Genomic DNA, 18753 nt, shown 5'->3' with positions numbered 1-18753 from the left:
GAGATAACGTTAAAGATCATTCATACCCCAATTTGGCCTAGGCGAATTGTGTCTTTTTGCATTCTAGAGTTAGCTCTCTATTGAGGTATGGCGATTTGATTTTTATTGCTTTATTTATTCATCGTCATATTTTAAGTTTTGAAATTTTGAATTTTGAATTTCATTGCTCAATCTTTCGTTTTTAGGAAATGATAACTCTAAAGACTTATCATGAGGTTTCCTAAAAACTTTATCTCTCTAATCAACGTTATTCATTACAAAATATAGTTCTCATAATGAAATGTTGTGTAGGTATGGCGACCCCGAAGGCGGGAGCATCCACCAGTCGCTCAGCTCTCATGAAAGAGGATCAGAAGACCGAAGAAGTGGAGACCAAGATCGTGTCGAAGTGGGGCAACATTGGAGATACAAACTTGGGGAACTTTAGCACGAAGAAGTTTCGAGAGGTCCCCTACATTGGCAAGCCATCACCTGTCGCCCGGAGAATAATAGAGAGTGGCATCATTAAGGCGGTCGGTTTTCCTCCAGCTATTCAGTGCCACGAGTTGATGATCGAATGTGCCCGACACTATAATCCACAGTCCAGGACGATCGTGTCCAATGAGGGAAACACTTTGGCGTACCTTTCAGAGGAAGCTATAAGTGAAGCTTTCCATCTTCCAGAGCACAGGGACATGATATACAAGAGCATAGAAGGAGCCAGATCAATGTACGATGATGATCCAGATGCTTGCCTAAGCATAATTAACAAAAACTGGCTACTCAAGAGTCGTCCCCGTCTAAGCAAGATTCCGAACACACCGCACAGGATTGATTTCCAGGAGGAGTACAGAGATTTGATTACCATGCTCAACCGAGTTACAGGAGCACCTCATGCCTTCTATTTTGAGAAGTGGATGTTTTACTTCATCCAGGTGATTGTTCAGGGTAAAGGTACAATACATTGGGCTAGGATGATTAGCCATTGCTTAGACGTACAGTTGAGGAGACTCAGGGCTACTAAGTCCTTCCACATGAGTTCATACGTCATCTATGCTTTGATCAGGAGTGTTGAATACGCAGGACTACCTCACAGAGGAGTGATTGGAAGAGGACCCGGCGAGGTCAGAGCTTGTGATTCCTATGCCTACTTGCACCATCCGCCAGGGAAAAACTACAAGTTAGTTAATGACACCTTCACGATGAACATCACAAGAACGTTGCAAGGTGGGATTCACAACAGATTATCTCAGGATGCCCAGGAATTCATCAAGAGGTACGGTGCTTGGTTCATTCAGTTTCCCAAGTTCACTTACATTAGAGTGCATGGATGTCCTTTACCTCCATACATGTTGCCGAGGTATCCGACAGACAGAATTGTGTTACTTGAAGTAACAAGGCAGTTGGCAGCATATGCAAAGGCATTCAGGCACAGACATCAGAATGGAGTCCAAGTACCTATTATTTTGGGTAATTCAGTTGAGGTATGTCCTAATGTTTTAGCCATGGATGACGCAGAGAAGGAGTTAGCCTTGTATTCTTTTTCATCTTTTGCTTGGAGAAATAGCTTTGATCCACATGGACATTTAGAGGAGACAGTCGGCAGAAGATTTAGACATGAGTATCAGATTGAAGATTTTATGATGAATCTCTTAGATGATCTTGAAGTGAAACGAAAAATGCATTCTAGATTGCCTTTGGATTTCATCAGGAAATGCAGGATTTACAGAGTGGCCGACCAAGCTCAGGACAATGGCAGACATATCCAGTCTTCCTATGATAGAGAAAGCAAAACAATAAGGTTGGATTGGAATGAGCCCGAGGTCGTGGATTTAGATGCTTTGATGGCACCAGTCTTGTCTTGTACTCGTAGATGGGTAGACGTTCAGCATCAGAAGTTGAGAGAACAAGGCATAACTGTGTCTTTCACTTTGGAAGAGAAATCAGCCGAAGGTGGAGCCAGTGTGAGTGAAGGCAATCCTAATCCTAGGAATTCAGGTGAAGGTAACCTTCGATGTGCCAGTGAGGGCAATCTCCATCCAAGAGGTTCGAAGAGAAAAGAAAGGTCAGAAAAGAAAGAGTCTTCCAAGAAAAAGTAAGGTGCCAACAAAGATCAGACACCAGGTACTTCTTCTAGATCAGAGAATAGAACAATTCAAGTAGAAGAGTCCATGGAGTCTATGGTACAGAATGACAGGCAGGAGGAAGGACAGGCACAGCATGTTTCGTCAGATGGATCTCTCCAAGACTATGAGTTAGAAGAAGATAATGAAATGACATCTCCTCCCAGACAAGAAGAAATAGTGCATAAAGAGATTCAAGTTCAAGAGACAAGATCGAATATCCCAGATTGGTTGAAGGAAAGATTGACTAAGGTGATCGTAGTAGAGGACGAGGACAATGCAATTGATTTAGAGAGCCTTGTTGGACGTTCACACGAAGTAACAGAGAAGAGAAAGGCTACCAAGATGTCCAAGATGATTCGAGATGAGACTGGATCCAGAAAACTGCAGATAGCTACACCGGCAGCAGACAAATATGAAGGTGAGATCCTAGCAGAAGAATATGATATACAGACTTTTGAGTTAGGACCACCTACAGCAGAGCAGACTTTAGATGATGCTACCGATTCATTTGAGGCATTGAAAGACAAGCTTAGAGAAGAAATGGAGAAGAACAGAAAGCTTGAGAGAGAGAGAGGTGCATGGAGGACATATTTCAGTCACATCAATGAACCTTTGGGACGTCAAGATCCAGTTAGATCACCAGTGCAGGCATTGCCACTTCAATCAATCAATGAAGCAGAAAGATTCAGGAACCTGGTTCAACGTACATGTAGTTGGATGGATAGATCTCATACAGTGGCCATAGAGTTTGTTACAAGGATGATGAAGGTCATTCATCAAGCTATCCAAGTTCTTGAGATAATCCACAAATTGATGACAACAGTTGCTGCATTTGCCCATACCAAGGACGTTGTCATTCCCGTCTTGAGAGTTATACGACACACATCAAGAAGAATTTTAGCGCAAGAGAGGATCTTGGAGGGTGATTCTCACAGTTTGTTCCAGTGGTCAACCTTACTCCATATGAAGAATGTTTTCTTTGAGGACATCAATGTTAGATGTGGCCAACTTGAGGAAGTGATCAATCCGATCCAGGACAGAGTATTTGAGGTACTTCGTACCATTCTTGGCAGAGGGATCGAGGTCGAGACAGATGTGGATATACAGGAATTTGAGGATAGAATCAAGATCATCTTTCGCAAGGACGCAAATGTTACAGATGAGCAGTATGATCAGATGTTTGCCACCATGCTCCTGATTGATAGAACGAAGGAACTTGAATCTACTTGGGACACAGCTCTTCTAGATGCATTCGATCAGGTCATCCACTTAGAGGAGAGTATGAAGAATCTTCCCGAGATTCCAATCACAGAAATCGAAGGAATCGTGACAAAATTCATTGCATATGCTAAGAAAGAGAATTGGAAAGGGAATAAGATTCTGGATGAAAGGTTGTTACAGATGACATGACATCTTATTTCTCATTGGTTGATACCTCCTAGGTTTTTTGTGCCGAATTTAATATTTGGCTATGTATTTAATATTGTTCAGTAAAAAGGAGGTCATTTGTAACAAACCCTAATTAGGGTTTAGGTGTCATGATCTTGTCCGTTGATTTACTTTCAATCTGGACCTTTCATTGTAACTGGGGATGCTATTTATACCCCCATTTTTCATTTCATTAAAAAAATAGTGTAATAGAGGAATAGAGTAATAGTCAATAGTTGATGTAAGAGAGATTAGAGTTAGAAGCAATTTTATTTTGTAGCAAGATTGAGTTTTGAAGAGAGAAATTCAAGCAATTGTTGTACATGATGACTTGGAAATCAATAAAATATTGAAGTTATGGTGTTTTGTTGCAAATTTCTTGAGTTATCTTCATGGTTGTTTGATCTACTTGAATCGTGCTCAATCAAAGTAATTTGTTAAATTTGAAGGACAAAGTGTGAGATTTGATATTTGGTAGGATTCGTAATCCAAACCACTAGCTTCTTGCTGATTGTAAGGACGCCTTGCGTGGTCGACTGGAGAATACTTTGAGTCCCTTAATCTTCAATCATTATTGTATCTTGGATATGTACCTTCGTAGTAGTGTCCTTGATCTTTGATGTATTGAGTATCATTTTGTTACCTTAGAAGATCGCACTAATTTCAATTGAGTTGTTATCTTATGGCGAAATTGAAGTTGGTTGAATCTTGCCAAGTCTTGTCCATACTAAGTCATTCATAGGGTTAGGCTAGATTAGACCTCTTTTAAACCCTACTCCTTTTGCTATTTTTTGAAAGTTTCCTTAGTTTAGCAAATCTTGAACTTTCGGAATACGTAAGGCCCCTTGGAGGAAACAGCAAATCACATCATACCGCTGGAAGCTTGTCCACACGTAGAGACCCTACTAAAAGAACCTTGGAGTCTACCTAACTGATCCTTTATGCGAATCTTCAGCAGTTAGAGACTATTTTCTCAAGAGAGGATAAGATGCCTATTGGTATTTTATTCTGTGTATGATGGTGTACAAAATACACGTCAACAAGACCCTACTTAAAAGAACATTGAAGTCACCCTAACTGATCCTTCTTGCGATATCTTCAGCAATTAGAGATTTTACTCAAGAGAGGATAAGGTACCTTTAGGTATTTTATTCTGTGTATGATTGTGTACAAAATACACGTCAACACTACCATAGGCTTGTTTGGTTTTTGCTTACTAGTGTTGTGCATTTTACTTCCGAATATTGTCACACAGAAGCTGCTTGTTGTATGTTTCACTGTTGTGTGTAGATATCCTACTGAATTAACTGGGTTGGTTACAAACATTTCCAACAACTATCAAATGCAATGTTCTAATAAAAGAAAGTTTTTTCAATTAGCAGGCAACTGCATTAAATAACATTACTTAATAGTTAAGACAACAACCAACTGCCAGATATAGACCTTCATCTGAATATTTCTGAATAATTTGTAAGCGCACATGGTATTGTACAACATAGTATTAGTATGTTACATATTAAAACATTTACCTATGAACAAATACAGAATACTTTTTGCAACTTATATTTTAATAAGAAAATACCTTCCTATAACTCTAGTGGCAAAACCGGCATTTCCCAGGCTAGCATAATCAAGCAAACACCGTCCCTTCTCCTCTAGAATTGATATTCCTCGCAATTGCATATGTCCAGGTTCCATGTTACGAAATCCCAATACCTTTATAATGACAATAAATACTTTTTAGCATATAACACTAACATGAAGATGACAAAGCATAGAACCCAATTGTAACTTCCAACTTAGCAAACATGAGTAACATGAAGACCATTAAGAGTTAAAAGTTAGTCAAGATCATAATTTTCCAACAGTATAAAATTTCTCAGTTTCAAAACATTCAAACTATAGGATAAATTATATAACATGCCTCTTCATCTCCAATCGTCCATTTATAGTTCCTGCAAACCTCATAGAATGAAAGCAAGTCCCCCTACAAGGTAACAGAAATTACATCAGATCTTTCTAAATACCCCAATAACATTGCAAACTGAGAAACATTCCCAGCACTAATAATAAAATTACAAACTAAAATTGATGCACCAAGAATGAAAATGGGAATAACTATAGAAACAGCAATTAAAGTGGAAATGTATCTGAACAACCTCTGGTGATTTGGGGAATACAGACATTTCATGGCCAGCACCAAGCTGGGCCTTTACAAAATTCAGTTTCATGGATGAGGGGATCCCCACAATGACTTCAGCATATGCCTCACATATTGACTCTCCGGCACTGTTGTATACACAAGCTCTAATGCTCTGCTCCAAAATATGTAACAAATAAATAGACATGCATCAAATCATTGCAATAGATAAATAACAGCAAATTATGAAAATTGAAAATATGACTGCACATAGATAATAAATCATATATGGCATTGACTGATCAAAAATGTATATTACAAAAAAACACTTACAGTGTTGCCAAGAGAACCTGCAACTAATTTCCCTGAAGCACTCTCAACTGATGCAACAGAAATATCCACAGAAGAATACTCCACAAGTACTCCTGCTCGGGGACCTCCATTCACTGTCAGCTGTTGTTTACATGAATATCAGAAAGAGTGCAAGCATGAGTAGAATACATAATACACAAAAAAAAAATCAAATGAATCTTCACAATTATTCTAAGTCTCTATGGGAAAGTCTCCACTACCATGGATGGTGTTCATCTTTGTCATAACCCCTCTTTGGACATGGGATTAAATAAAGACAATAATTAAAACATTTATTAATTAACATTTAATAATATTGGAAAATCGTCTCATTTATGAGACTTCATGATTTTCCTTTAATATATGATTATTAATATTTGTTATTTGTTACGATTATTATTTATTATTATTGTTTTATTTTAATGTAACGTTCATATTTCAATTATTAATATTATATTAACTATTAAAGAAGTTTTACCATTAAAACATAAAATAGATATATTGAATATATTACACTGACCGAGTCAACTTAGTTCACTAATTAATATACATTGTATTATGTATATGAATCAACTATTATATGATTCGATTCTATGAGGTAATTAATATGAATCGATTAATATATGAATCGATTCTATGTAATGCTTAATATATATGACTTGGTTAATATATAAATCAGTTCTATGTTATGATTAGTAAGTCAACAATGGTTACCATAACTATTAATTTAATAAGGAAATGCATAATTGTTACCATTACAAGTCTTAACAATGTCCCAAGGGATGCGACTAATAGTTGTATAAAGAAAAGTATTAACGGACATGGGACATGTCTCTTACCAATGGGTTCATCATTCCAAACACATTATATAAGAAGGCGGACCCCTTCACTCATTCGGAAGAAAGAAAGAAAAAAAATAAAAATAAAAATAAAATATTACCTCTTCTCTTCCCATCCTTTGGATACGCTCAGTTTCGAGTCAATAGCCTATCGGCTTTATTTGGCAAGTAGTATATATTAGAGACGGCATCTAAGGAATCATACACTCTAGATTGTGCATCAGATAGAGCATCCATTGAAGTGCAAGTATTTACTGACAACCAGACACTGTGCCAATCGCTTCAAGCAAGGACGTTCCATTGCTTAATTTCATTGATATACTAGATGCCGTAGCATTGCTATAAGCAAAGGACATAACAGGAACACACGGTTAACTAACAGAGAAAACGATCAGAAAATGACAGACATCTTTCATGTGTGTTTATTCACACAATCGCAGAGATTACATTTTGAAAACAGCGGCTGTGTATATATAACCCAGTCACTCCTTCATAAACAAATTATATTTCTGGTCTACTCCATTATAGTTGTACTAAAAGAGGATAGGTTCGCAGCAACACCTGGTAGATTTATATCATACCATTAGTATTTATATCAGACTTCTTAATTGCCGAGTTCCTAACAATCTTATAAGGTTTAGAGGTAGTACTATAAGCTTCTTTACTAAAACTTTCTAATTGACAATCAGAGAAAGAACATAATATATATTTCATATATCAATACGTTTCAGATCAGATCAGAACCATTATTATTAAGTTACAGGCAGTAACATCCTTGTCCTTAGAGATAAGCATAGGGACGTGCTTAGATGGTATGCATGGAGAGGTCTTTAATAAGAATGCTTACTATATTAAGCTTGATAATGTTTATGCAGAATTTAATAGTAATATTAATTTGGACTGCAATATGTATGACAGTCATATTCAATATCTAGTGGCAGACGCATGTCAGATCTGTTTATCTTTACAGCCACCAATATACTAAGTACTAACAACTTATGTTTTAGGCAATGGTGGTATTAGTGATTTATACAAAAGGTAATTAACAAATATATTAATAATTGGCAATTCATAGATGTGTCATTAATAAATATATAAATTATTTATAATATAATATAATGTATTTATTGGTTCTTATGTTAAATCAGAGATAATAGTGACAGTGATTGTGATATCGTTCTATTATGAGTGATATCAATCATTTATCACAATCTATCATTCTTAAAGAGCATCAATTTTTATTATTCTAAGTGTTAGTGGAGTCTATCTTCAAAGGAAATCTCTTGCAATTGAGCTTTAATAGAAAGAAGTCTTTTGCAAGCGATTTACGAGTCAATTGTTTGCTTATTTCCTGAGTATTACCATAAGGGGACATTACAATCTTTGACTACAAATCAGAAATACACATCCAATACAAACTAAGCATAGGTGTAATGCAGACCAATACAGACTAGGCAACCATGTATACTCAAAAATAAGCACGGATAAAAAAATGTTCATATAGAAAATCCCTCATCTGTAATGTCTTGTTGATGTGTTTTTCATGCACATGCGAACACAAAATAAAATACCAAGGTATCTTGTCCCCTCTTGAACAAAGTTGCCCCGAATGCTGAAGATTTCGCATAAGGATCATTCAAGAAGACTCCAAGGTTCTTATATGTCGGGTCTCTACATGTGGATAAGCTTCTCGTGGTATGATGTGATTTTGCTAGAATCACAAGGGGACTTACATTCGATGACCTGAGCATCTGATTTGCTTTGGATATCACTGGAACGTGGAATTTCACTGGTCCTTGGTTTTGAAAAAAGGAAAAAAGGATAAGGGTTAGAGAAGGATCTAATTCTAACACTAAGAATGTAGGAGCAATGGATGACCTTTGATGAAACTATAACTAAGTCTTGCTTTGACATCCTAGGATCATCTCCACAAGATTAGTGTGATCTTCTAAGGATAGCTTTATGATGTTCAGATCACCGCTACAAGCATAGACACCGTCAGGTTGATGCATATCAATGAAGAAGCGATAATTGAAGTTAAGCTTAAGCTGAATGATTCCAGTTGACTACGCAAGGCAAGTTTGCAATCAACAAACCGCTAGTAGTATGGATATACAAATTTCACCATTGATCATACAAATTTCTTCCATTCACCTAATAACATGAAATCAAATTTGAGAAGTATAGAGACCATGCAAATTGTTGAATCGACCTATAGAATTCACCATTTCTTCAATGAAGTTTACAAGTCTTTTGCAACAATATCTTGGCAACAATCTTTGCCTTCTCTTTCTACTCTACTCTAACTATTTCCTACTCTCTGACTATTAACTATTAACCTTTACAAATGAGGAGCCACGGCTTTATATAGAGAACCCTTTACAAACAGACGACTCTGATTGACTTAGAACCAATGGCTAGGATTACAAGATAGAAACGCTAATTAGGGTTTGTTACAACAAGCCTCCTTAGCCAATTAGAAAATTACATTCTCGTAGTGAGGACCAATAGGAAGCAGGGGTAGGTACACCGAAGTTTGTGCCGCCTCCGATAAATTAGGTACATTGAATCTGGTCATGCTGAGATGGACCAATCCGATCGGAGGAATGATGACTAGGATGCCACCTTCTCTAATGCTTGTGACTTGGTTGATCCTTTTCTGTCTCTGACGTGATGAATGATGTACTTCCTTTGCTTGATGAGGCTTCCTTATTGTCAAGTCTTCCTTCTCCAGTAGCATATCTCGCCCTGAAGTGCTGGCAAAGCCTTTCTTTGTCATCATGTGGTTCCTTAGTGTGGTGAAGTGAAGGTTTTGGCAACTTCTTGAACACATGTAGTTTTCCAAGGCTTCAAAACACCTTGAGTCCACCTTTATGCCTTTGGAATGTCCTTGATGATGATGGACTGGAATAGGTCGTCCTTGTCCTGATCTTCTTCCATCTGCAAAACAAACCAAAAGGTGATTAAGGACACATAATAAATTCATACAACATAGCATTCTCTATCTTAAATCATCAACAAGAAGGCATTAGAGTGAAGTTTGCTCAAGATCCTCTCCAAGGACAGGCCCTATTAGAATTTCGCTCTGGACCCTTTGGAAGGGTCAGGAGCTAAATTTGCATTTTAGCTCAGATTTCACCATCTCCTTGGCTTGAACTTCACTTGACCGTTGAATTGGTTTCTCCTGAAGATATCATTGATTTGACCCCCCAAAAGACCAAAAGAGGGTTTCGCTTTGGATCTAGGCCAAGGACAGGACCTATTTAGAATTTCGCTCTGGACCCTTTGGAAAGGTCAGGAGCGAAATCTTTGTTCTAGCTCAAAATCTTGATCATTGGTGGCCACAAGCCATTCAAATGCATGTCTAAGGGCCTCTCCAAGTTCAATCCACCCTAATCCACACTTGGTTTGACACAAAATGGAAGGAAAAGAGAGATTTTGGGAATTTCGCTCTGGACCCATTGGAAGGGTCAAGAGCGAAATTCAAGTTTTAGGCTTGATCCTTCATTTCCTTTACTTGAATTCATCTTGCAAGGCAAAATAACCTCATTCCACCTTCAACCATGCCCTAGGAATCAAAGTCTTGGCCAAAACTAGGAAGGAAATGAGAGTTATAGGGATTTTCGCTCTGGACCCTTTGGAAGTGTCAAGAGCGAAATTCTCCTTCTTGGCTTGATTTTCTACTTCATTCATCTAGTTCTTCCTCAAATGTGATCAATTCAACTTCCTTCCACCCTAATCAAGGCAATCCACCATCAAACTAGCTCCAGAAAAGGCTAACCTAGGTCTTAAGGCAAAAAGGAAGGTCAAATGGAGGATTTCGCTCTGGACCCTTGGGAAGGGTCAGGAGCGAAATTCTCCTTCCAGGTTGATTTCCATCATTTCATCGCCTCAAATCTCCTCTCCAAACCATGCCTTAGAAGTTCCAAACTTGGTCAAGTTAAAGAGCAAAATAGAGGAAATATGAATTTTGCTCTGGACCCTTTCGAAGGGTCAAGAGCGAAATCCATGTCTTAGGTCAAAATCTTCATTCCTCAATGCTTTCAATCACTTCCTGAGGAAAGAACATATCAATCTAGCCCCACCATGCCCAAGGAACAAGACTTTCAGTGTGAACAAGGAGAAAAAAGGTGACTTCTAAGAATTTCGCAAAGGGTCCAGAGCGAAATTCATAAATTAGGTTGATTTCACACTCCATTGCCTCAATTCACCTTCAAACTTGATCAAATTCACCTCTCCTTATCACCATCAAGTCAATTTGCCACTTACTTAGCTCAAAACAAGGTCTTTCCAATGTCCTAGCCTCCTAGGCAAAAATAGAGGGTCAGATGAGGATTTTCCTCTGGACCCTTTGGAAGGGTCAGGAGCGAAATTTCCATTCTAGGTTGATTTTCACCATTTCATCGCCTCAAACCTCTTTTCAAAGGCTAGAACACCTCAAGGTCACTCCAATCATGCCTTAAAAGTCCAAAACTTGGCCATAACAAGGAAGAAAATGAAGGTTATGTGAATTTCACTCTGGACCCTTTGGAAGGGAAGGGTCAGGAGCGAAATTCTCACTTGGGCTCATTTCTCACCTTTTTCCTCCCTTTCTTGGCTTGAATATAACTTCTTAGGCCTCCTCCTATCATCATCAAGTCAAATTGCTCTCAAAGTGGCATTTATTTCAAGGTCTTAGTGAGAAAATTAGGTCATTCAAGAATTTCACTCGAACCCTTTAAAAGGGTTAGGAGCGAAATTCATATTTAGGCTCAAATCTTGACTTCATTTTCATATTTCCTTATCCAAAGAAGTGCTTGGCTCTCAAAAATGCATGGGACAAGGATTAGTTCATAGGTTTGGGCAAGGTAAAATGTCTTATGAAAGGAATTCGCTCTGGACCCTTTGGAAGGGTCAGGAGCGAAATTCCTGATTCTAGGCTTGATTCACTTTGGAATTAACTTGACTTTCCCCTAGACTCAACCCTTGGTGCATATCCTTCCATATCCTTGCCAATTCGCTCAACCACTCTTTGACTTAGGTGAAATCTTGGGTCCTTGGTGAAATTTCGCTCTGGACCCTTTGGAATGGTCAGTAGCGAAATTCAAGTCTAGCTTAGGCTTCTTGACCATTTCATCAAATCATCATGTCTAGATTTGTCCAAGGCGTCTCCAAAGGACAGATAGGTCAACTACTCATCAATCAATGCTCAAGACTTCATCACTTACCATTTTTACCTAACTCAGACCTTCAAAAATGATATTCACTCACCAAACTTCATTGACCTCTTCAAAAACAAGACACAATTAGCAACCAGAGCAAAACTTCGCTCTAAGACTTTCAAAGATGACCCTAACCCTGAGCATCCACTGACTCACCCTAGCTAAAACAAAGCCTGCCATCCTAGTGATCCCTCGGACAACACTCAAAACGCAAAGGCTAATAGACAAAACCCTAAAAGACCTAGAAACAAACCCCAGAAAGCAAAAAAGTAGGGGTCCCCATTTGCAATGGGGCGATGTGTGAATACGTCACAACATGTCCCCACTTTGAAATAGAATTTAATGGCAATGTCATGTCCCCATCTTTGACCCAAAAGGATAACAATGAACAATTGCGGGATCAAGACTAGTAGCCTTGGTAGCGTTTTCAAGTGGTTAAAGTAATAAGTTACATAGTACCAATAATAGGTGAAACGGAAAGTCTAAAATATCTTATCCAATTAACATCCATATGGTTACAATAGACTGTGCAAGTGATAAACAGGAGCATCATGAACTCAACAAGGAAAATAGAAGGGACATTACAAGCCTACCAAGAGTAAAGAGTATCATATATCAATCAGCAAAAGGATGTTTCACTTCAGCCAAACAGAGAGTCAACATAGACCAAATAGAAAGAATGGTGTAGATCAATTGTATATGAAGACATTACTATCAGATCACAGAAGTATGCCAAAGAGATGGAGGATATATTGATATCAGGTAGAAGAATCTCATAGTGATCAATGACCAATCATATCGATAGTCACTATGCTGTAGTAGAGAAGAATATAGTGTCAGTGCATGTGAAGGATTGATTGCGGATCAATCAAAGAACACAATCAGCGATCTATTCATTGGATACACCCTCAGTTAATAAGGCGTATCGATGATCCACCATTAGTGAATAGGCCGATCAATCACATACATCCGATGAAGAGAAACATGATATCCACCCGATTGCTGTGGGTCAATCATCACTGCATACTACAGATTGATCATACATGAAGACACAAGTAATCAATAAGACGCTATGTCAAATCAAGACATATTATCATGCACAATCAGAATGATCAGAAACTAATGTATAACGATTAGTCTAAAAAGATATCTAATAAATGATTAAGTATGCTACGATGTGCAGATCTGAGATTAGTCTTGACCAACAACTTGGATGATAACAGCGATTAAGAGATAGCTTTGACTACCAAAGCAGATCGACAAAGACAGAAACAGAGAATCGGGTCTGCCAGCAAGGATAGGAAAGAGTAGTAAGAGTAGCAACAGGTACGAATACTTATGGCTCTCTGAATTAATATTAAATATGTTACAGTATTTTATATATATTAAAATCCAATATGTGCATCAATGAATATAAATTAAGGTGGATGTTCTTAAAAAAATTAATGATAATATAAATTGAAAAGGCAAATTATATATATTTATTCAAACAGCATTAAATTACAGTACTGTTAAACATAACATATAAATATATACCTGCACATAAATCCAAGAATACATAATACAATCTATTCGGTTTACACAAATTATTGTAATGCTGTAAATTCATGTAATGCTAATAATATAAGGAATAATAAATTTATTGTAATGGAATAATGACAATAAATGATTAATACTGATACAAAGTAATACTAACAGAAAAGTAGATGATAATCCAATACAAGGCACTAATGTAATATAATGTAATACGGTAATCATGTCAGATATAATTGATTATCATAATGAGATGAAATTCTATTTATAAATGTATTATAATTCTCACTTAAGTTGGAATTGCTGTTTCAGGACTAAATCAAGGTAAATCCCAAAAGGGAACATTACAGACAACTATGATTATCATAATAAAATTTAAATAATGAATATAATTTGAATGACATAAATGCTTCATTACATATGAGGGACCCTCTCTCAAGTACGCCACTCCATAGCGGATGCCTAACCCCTGTCATATGGAGCCAAGGGGGATGTAGCATCTGCTCTTGGGCTTAAGAGAGGAGGTGGTTGAGATAAGGGGGAACGGCGAAAGGACACCTCACTGGGCACGCCACTCCATGATGGATGCTTAACACCTGCCACATGGAGCCAAGAGGGATGTAGCATCTGCTCTTGGGCCTGGGGTGGAGGGTCCCTTGGACACCCTATCCAACCAGCCTACCCTAGTGCAATAAGAAATTGGATAATAAAGAATGGCAACTAACCTACGATCTGATTTTATCTAACAAATATGATACTAATGGTAATTAATACATTAAAAGTTTATATCACTCAATCTATTCACTAGCATATATTTTAGTTTATAAGTATTACTTCATATATGTTCTCTAATTTTGTGTTGTAGGAAAACAGTATACAAAGGTAGTCCCATAAACTTAATTACCTATTTTAGATTTGGGCAAATTTAGGCTAATTTAAAGTATAACTAATCAAGGGACATTACATCATCCCTCAGATTTTGCAGTGTGACCAAAAAATATATAACCATACAATAACTGAGTTATAAATGATCAAAACACATAATGACAAACAATACTAATGCTTCAAGTATTTAATACTCTGGCACACATAGTCAGTAGGCACAAAAGCATTTGTGACTATTATGTTTTCTACAATGGCGTTGGTGTATGTGTAATGCAAACCTGAAAGCCACATATACACAAAAATAAGCATGGACACAGAAGAAAAGTTAAGATCGAAATACCTCTCATTAAACACTTAGACCTAATAAAGGAATACACTATTATGTGCAGCAACATAATCAACTGACAAAATGGACATAGAAGTAACTTTTGACATTAAAAACTTAACATGGGTATTACAGTTGCCATGCATCCTTTTTATTGGAAATACAAGAAGGGGACACTCTTTCTCATCGTAAATACAAAACAATGTGATAAACCAAAGTTACAACTTACAAGACTACTCCAGACTCACCATAACTCAGCGACTCCTAACATGGTTGGCACTAAACACAGTTCCCAAGGACCTGTGACCCAGTACCCAACAAGTCCCAAGGGGAAGACTCAATCACAACAAATGAAAGGTAAAAAGTAAAACTAAAAGAATGAAAACAAAGACTTAAAATGAAGGATTTGGAGGACTTGTGGAGGATGATTCAAAGTGATAAGTTATAAAAAATGGCATGCACTCCTTGACCTTGTTGTGGGATCGCCTCTAGACCCCCACAAGGGACATTACCCCTTTGGCCCCACTAGGGGAATTGCTCCCAAATCATTTTTTAGTTAAAAAACAATGAAATGAAAATCTTTTAGGGCGATGTTGGATGAAAGAACAACCATTTTTTAAGATTAAGAAGACCATGAGTCAATAGAAGAAAGAAAATTTGAATTTTCTACCAAAGTTCAACAGTCTTTCAAATTCTGGCTGAATTTGTCAAGCTGCCATGAACACTCAAAACGAACATGTATCCCCAATGTCTTTGATGTATCCTGCTTATGCAAGAACTTGAATTCAAATCTGGTGAATTACCATCCGATCTCCCAAAGGAATCATCCATGTTTTATATGTGTGTAATGTTTATTATATATGTGTGTGTCTACATGTGCATAGAGACACACACACACACACAAATATGTGTATATTTATTACACACACAAACACATATATGTGTGTACATGTGTGTGTGTGTGTGTGTGTATGAGCGTGCAAGTATATGTATATATATGTGTATACACACATACACATCCATACACACGTGTGTGTATTTGTGTGCACACACACACACACACACGTGTGTATATGTGTGTGTATTTGTGTGCACACACACACACACGTGTGTATATGTGTGTGCATTACACACGTGTGTATGTATCTATGTATGTGTGCACACACACACACACATATATATATATACTAAAAAGCATTTCCAGACAAGACACGTAATCTGCTCAGAGAGCTCAGAGCCATCAAAATTTTACTATCCCAAAAGTTATCTATTTTTTTCTACGGAGCTTTTCCCTTTTAAGGCATGCTAATTTACTCGTTACTTTGCATCAACTATGTACAAACTGGAAAACACAAGAACCAGCCAACATGCCTAGATTAGCCAAGGTTGGCCATCCCATGGAAAAATTGCTTGTATTCATGAAAAAAATAAACAATACCAAATACAGGATAAATGGTACCAACCATGTGCGTTGCCCCGGGAGCAAGAAAGAAACTTGAAGGATGAATCCGCAAAGGTGCATAGACTTCCACCTTAGCAAACTGACTGAAAATTTCTCTTCCAGATCCTTGCCTGGCACTAACCTGAATTACCCACTTTAAATGAGAGAATGAAAAAATACAAAAACTAACCAGACATTAACCTTGTCATCTACTTATCCATTCTGATAAACACAAGAAGCAACCAAAAAAATCAAAAAAGGAAAAAAGAAAAACAGCCCAAATTCACCAGGCATACATACATGAAGAGTACTTGTCAGACCAATGTTTGCGCCACGTATGAGAAACCTTGAACCTGTAACTTTACTTCCAAATGGTTTTGCATCACCATTGCTATCGACAAGCTCAAGTATTTCATCCTCCACGTGGACATGTACATTCATGAAATCAATCTTTGCAAAGAGATAAATTTTTGGAATCAGTTAATTGAGAATAAGGAATAAAGAAAGGTACATAACTTTTACCCTAACATCCTAATTAACTAGTGTGCACTTATCATAAGCAACACCAGTGACATCCTAAACTGCTAGAAATATTTTGAATGTCACACCAAATTTAGTATGTGAAACTATCTGACTGCTGAATCAACTCTTCCCAACATTCACAATTACTAGTTCTTTAGATAAGAATTAAAGTATGCACTTCCTTGCCTGTGATGAATCAAAAACATGCCCATCATGTGTCCCTGCTGAAATTTCTATATCTTTTACAGATCCCAACTGCACAAAGGTGAATGTGTAAGTCTACTGAATTTTCAAAAATTGTTATAAAAATTTAAAAAATTGTTTTGAATAACTACTATCAAATATAGACATACCAGTAAACTTGTCTCCTCTGATAAGATAATTTTTATCCAGTCAACATCCACCACACGTGCCTGCACAAAAAGTGAAAGGAAATTTAGTAACAATGATTATAGAATAACAAATACACTCGTTGGTACTGATTTAAAGTCAAAAATCTGTAGACTCTCTCCCCTATCCTATGCTAGGAAGGCAAACTTCAGTTATCAAGTTTTGTAAACCATGGTACTATCTTCCATCTAGCATTTGGGCAAAGCTATAAATATCCCCTATTTCTGATGAATATGGCTAAGATGACAACGCATCTGCATTATGGCTCAGAGTAGGTAATCAATGCCTTACAACACTATTAACTGCACTGTCAAGGTGATAGAAGATAGTCTCATAAAAAGAACAGAAAAGACCTCCCAGACCAATCACCAACAAAGTGAATAGCATCACCTGATTTGTATCGTATATCTCAATTGCCATGCTATGGATACACAAAACAAGTCATCCTTATTCAATAATTAGGAAACTCACATGAAAATGCTTAAAATTACAAGAAAGGCACTATGATCAAATCAGACCTGTTAATTGCAGTTTCTCCAACTTAATATCCTTTGGGTTTAAAATTAAGAATTGATTACAGAACTAGCTTAAAGAACTATACCAAAGCAGAAGCTGATGCACGAGATGCAAGCCCTATATCTTGAACTGTAACCAATGCTGTTCCCAATCCTCTTGCACCCAAAACCAAATGCATGTCACGCGCACTTGGAGGATGTTGCACTATTACTGCTACTCTAGTATCATTCACACGTGCTTCAACATTATAGGTACCTCCCAATATTGAAAGGCTTGCCTAGATATTGACAAGAAGAAAAAAAAATCAATGAAATGTATTTAACAAGCAAAAAAGAATAATATTAGAATAATGATTGCCTCACCAGATACGTGAAGTTGCTCTATAAGTACCTTGTTTTGCATGAAAGCTTATACAAATTTGAATTTTAAAAAAAGAAAAAAAGATTACGATTAAATAAAGAATCATAATATTGTGCATGCTTATCCTATTTTAATTTTAGTATAAATCAAAGTAGCATTCCATTTACACACCATTGGCACAGCAAACTGAATGTAAATAAAAATTCAATTGCACATACAGGTTCAAATTGGGAAAAGAACGGTAAATTATACCCTAAAAGGTAAAACCTTAACCCTCAAAAGGGCAGTTTTTTTTTTCTTTGAAAAAATATGTAAAGAACATGTATTATTGAATAAACAGCATTTTTTCCAAAACATCTCATGCTTGACCAGGTCAAAACCATGCCGATTCAGCTACGTGATTTATTCATTTTAATCCTGTCTTTCAGTCATAAAATAAATATCCAAAACAAATGTGGTTCTTTATACGCATTCAAACAAAGCAAGTTAAGGAACTTGATATGATTTTCTAAAATAATACAACTTCCATTGAGGTAACAATAAAAAATCCCATATCCCAATTATGAGGTTGATTGATAACTGTCTAAATGGCACTTACCTGCTTTAACTTTCTATGCAAAGCTCAATTTCAATGGTGTCTCTAAACGCAACAAAAAGATAGATGAGTCTAACGGATTGATTTGAGTTTATATTTTTGTGCTCTGGTCACTTGCTTGT

At 36.9% G+C, this 18753-nt stretch overlaps 1 protein-coding gene across 1 annotated transcript in view; it reads right to left on the bottom strand.

The window, feature by feature from the left end:
* The window catches only part of LOC131071561 (nuclear pore complex protein GP210), a 261149-nt gene that overhangs the window by 123598 nt on the left and 118798 nt on the right, over positions 1–18753 (bottom strand). Inside the window, exons 15-23 of the mRNA XM_058007476.2 lie at positions 17762–17953; positions 17124–17183; positions 16957–17025; positions 16549–16698; positions 16271–16390; positions 6007–6126; positions 5693–5848; positions 5458–5520; positions 5116–5249 (exon numbers count right to left, since the gene is read on the bottom strand). Of these exons, the coding sequence (XP_057863459.2) occupies positions 5116–5249; positions 5458–5520; positions 5693–5848; positions 6007–6126; positions 16271–16390; positions 16549–16698; positions 16957–17025; positions 17124–17183; positions 17762–17953 (1064 nt within the window). The remainder of the gene's footprint in view (positions 1–5115; positions 5250–5457; positions 5521–5692; positions 5849–6006; positions 6127–16270; positions 16391–16548; positions 16699–16956; positions 17026–17123; positions 17184–17761; positions 17954–18753) is intronic.

This window comes from Cryptomeria japonica, chromosome 3 (assembly GCF_030272615.1).
Source record: "Cryptomeria japonica chromosome 3, Sugi_1.0, whole genome shotgun sequence".
NCBI lineage: Eukaryota > Viridiplantae > Streptophyta > Pinopsida > Cupressales > Cupressaceae > Cryptomeria > Cryptomeria japonica.
This window is presented reverse-complemented; position numbering and strand designations above follow the sequence as displayed.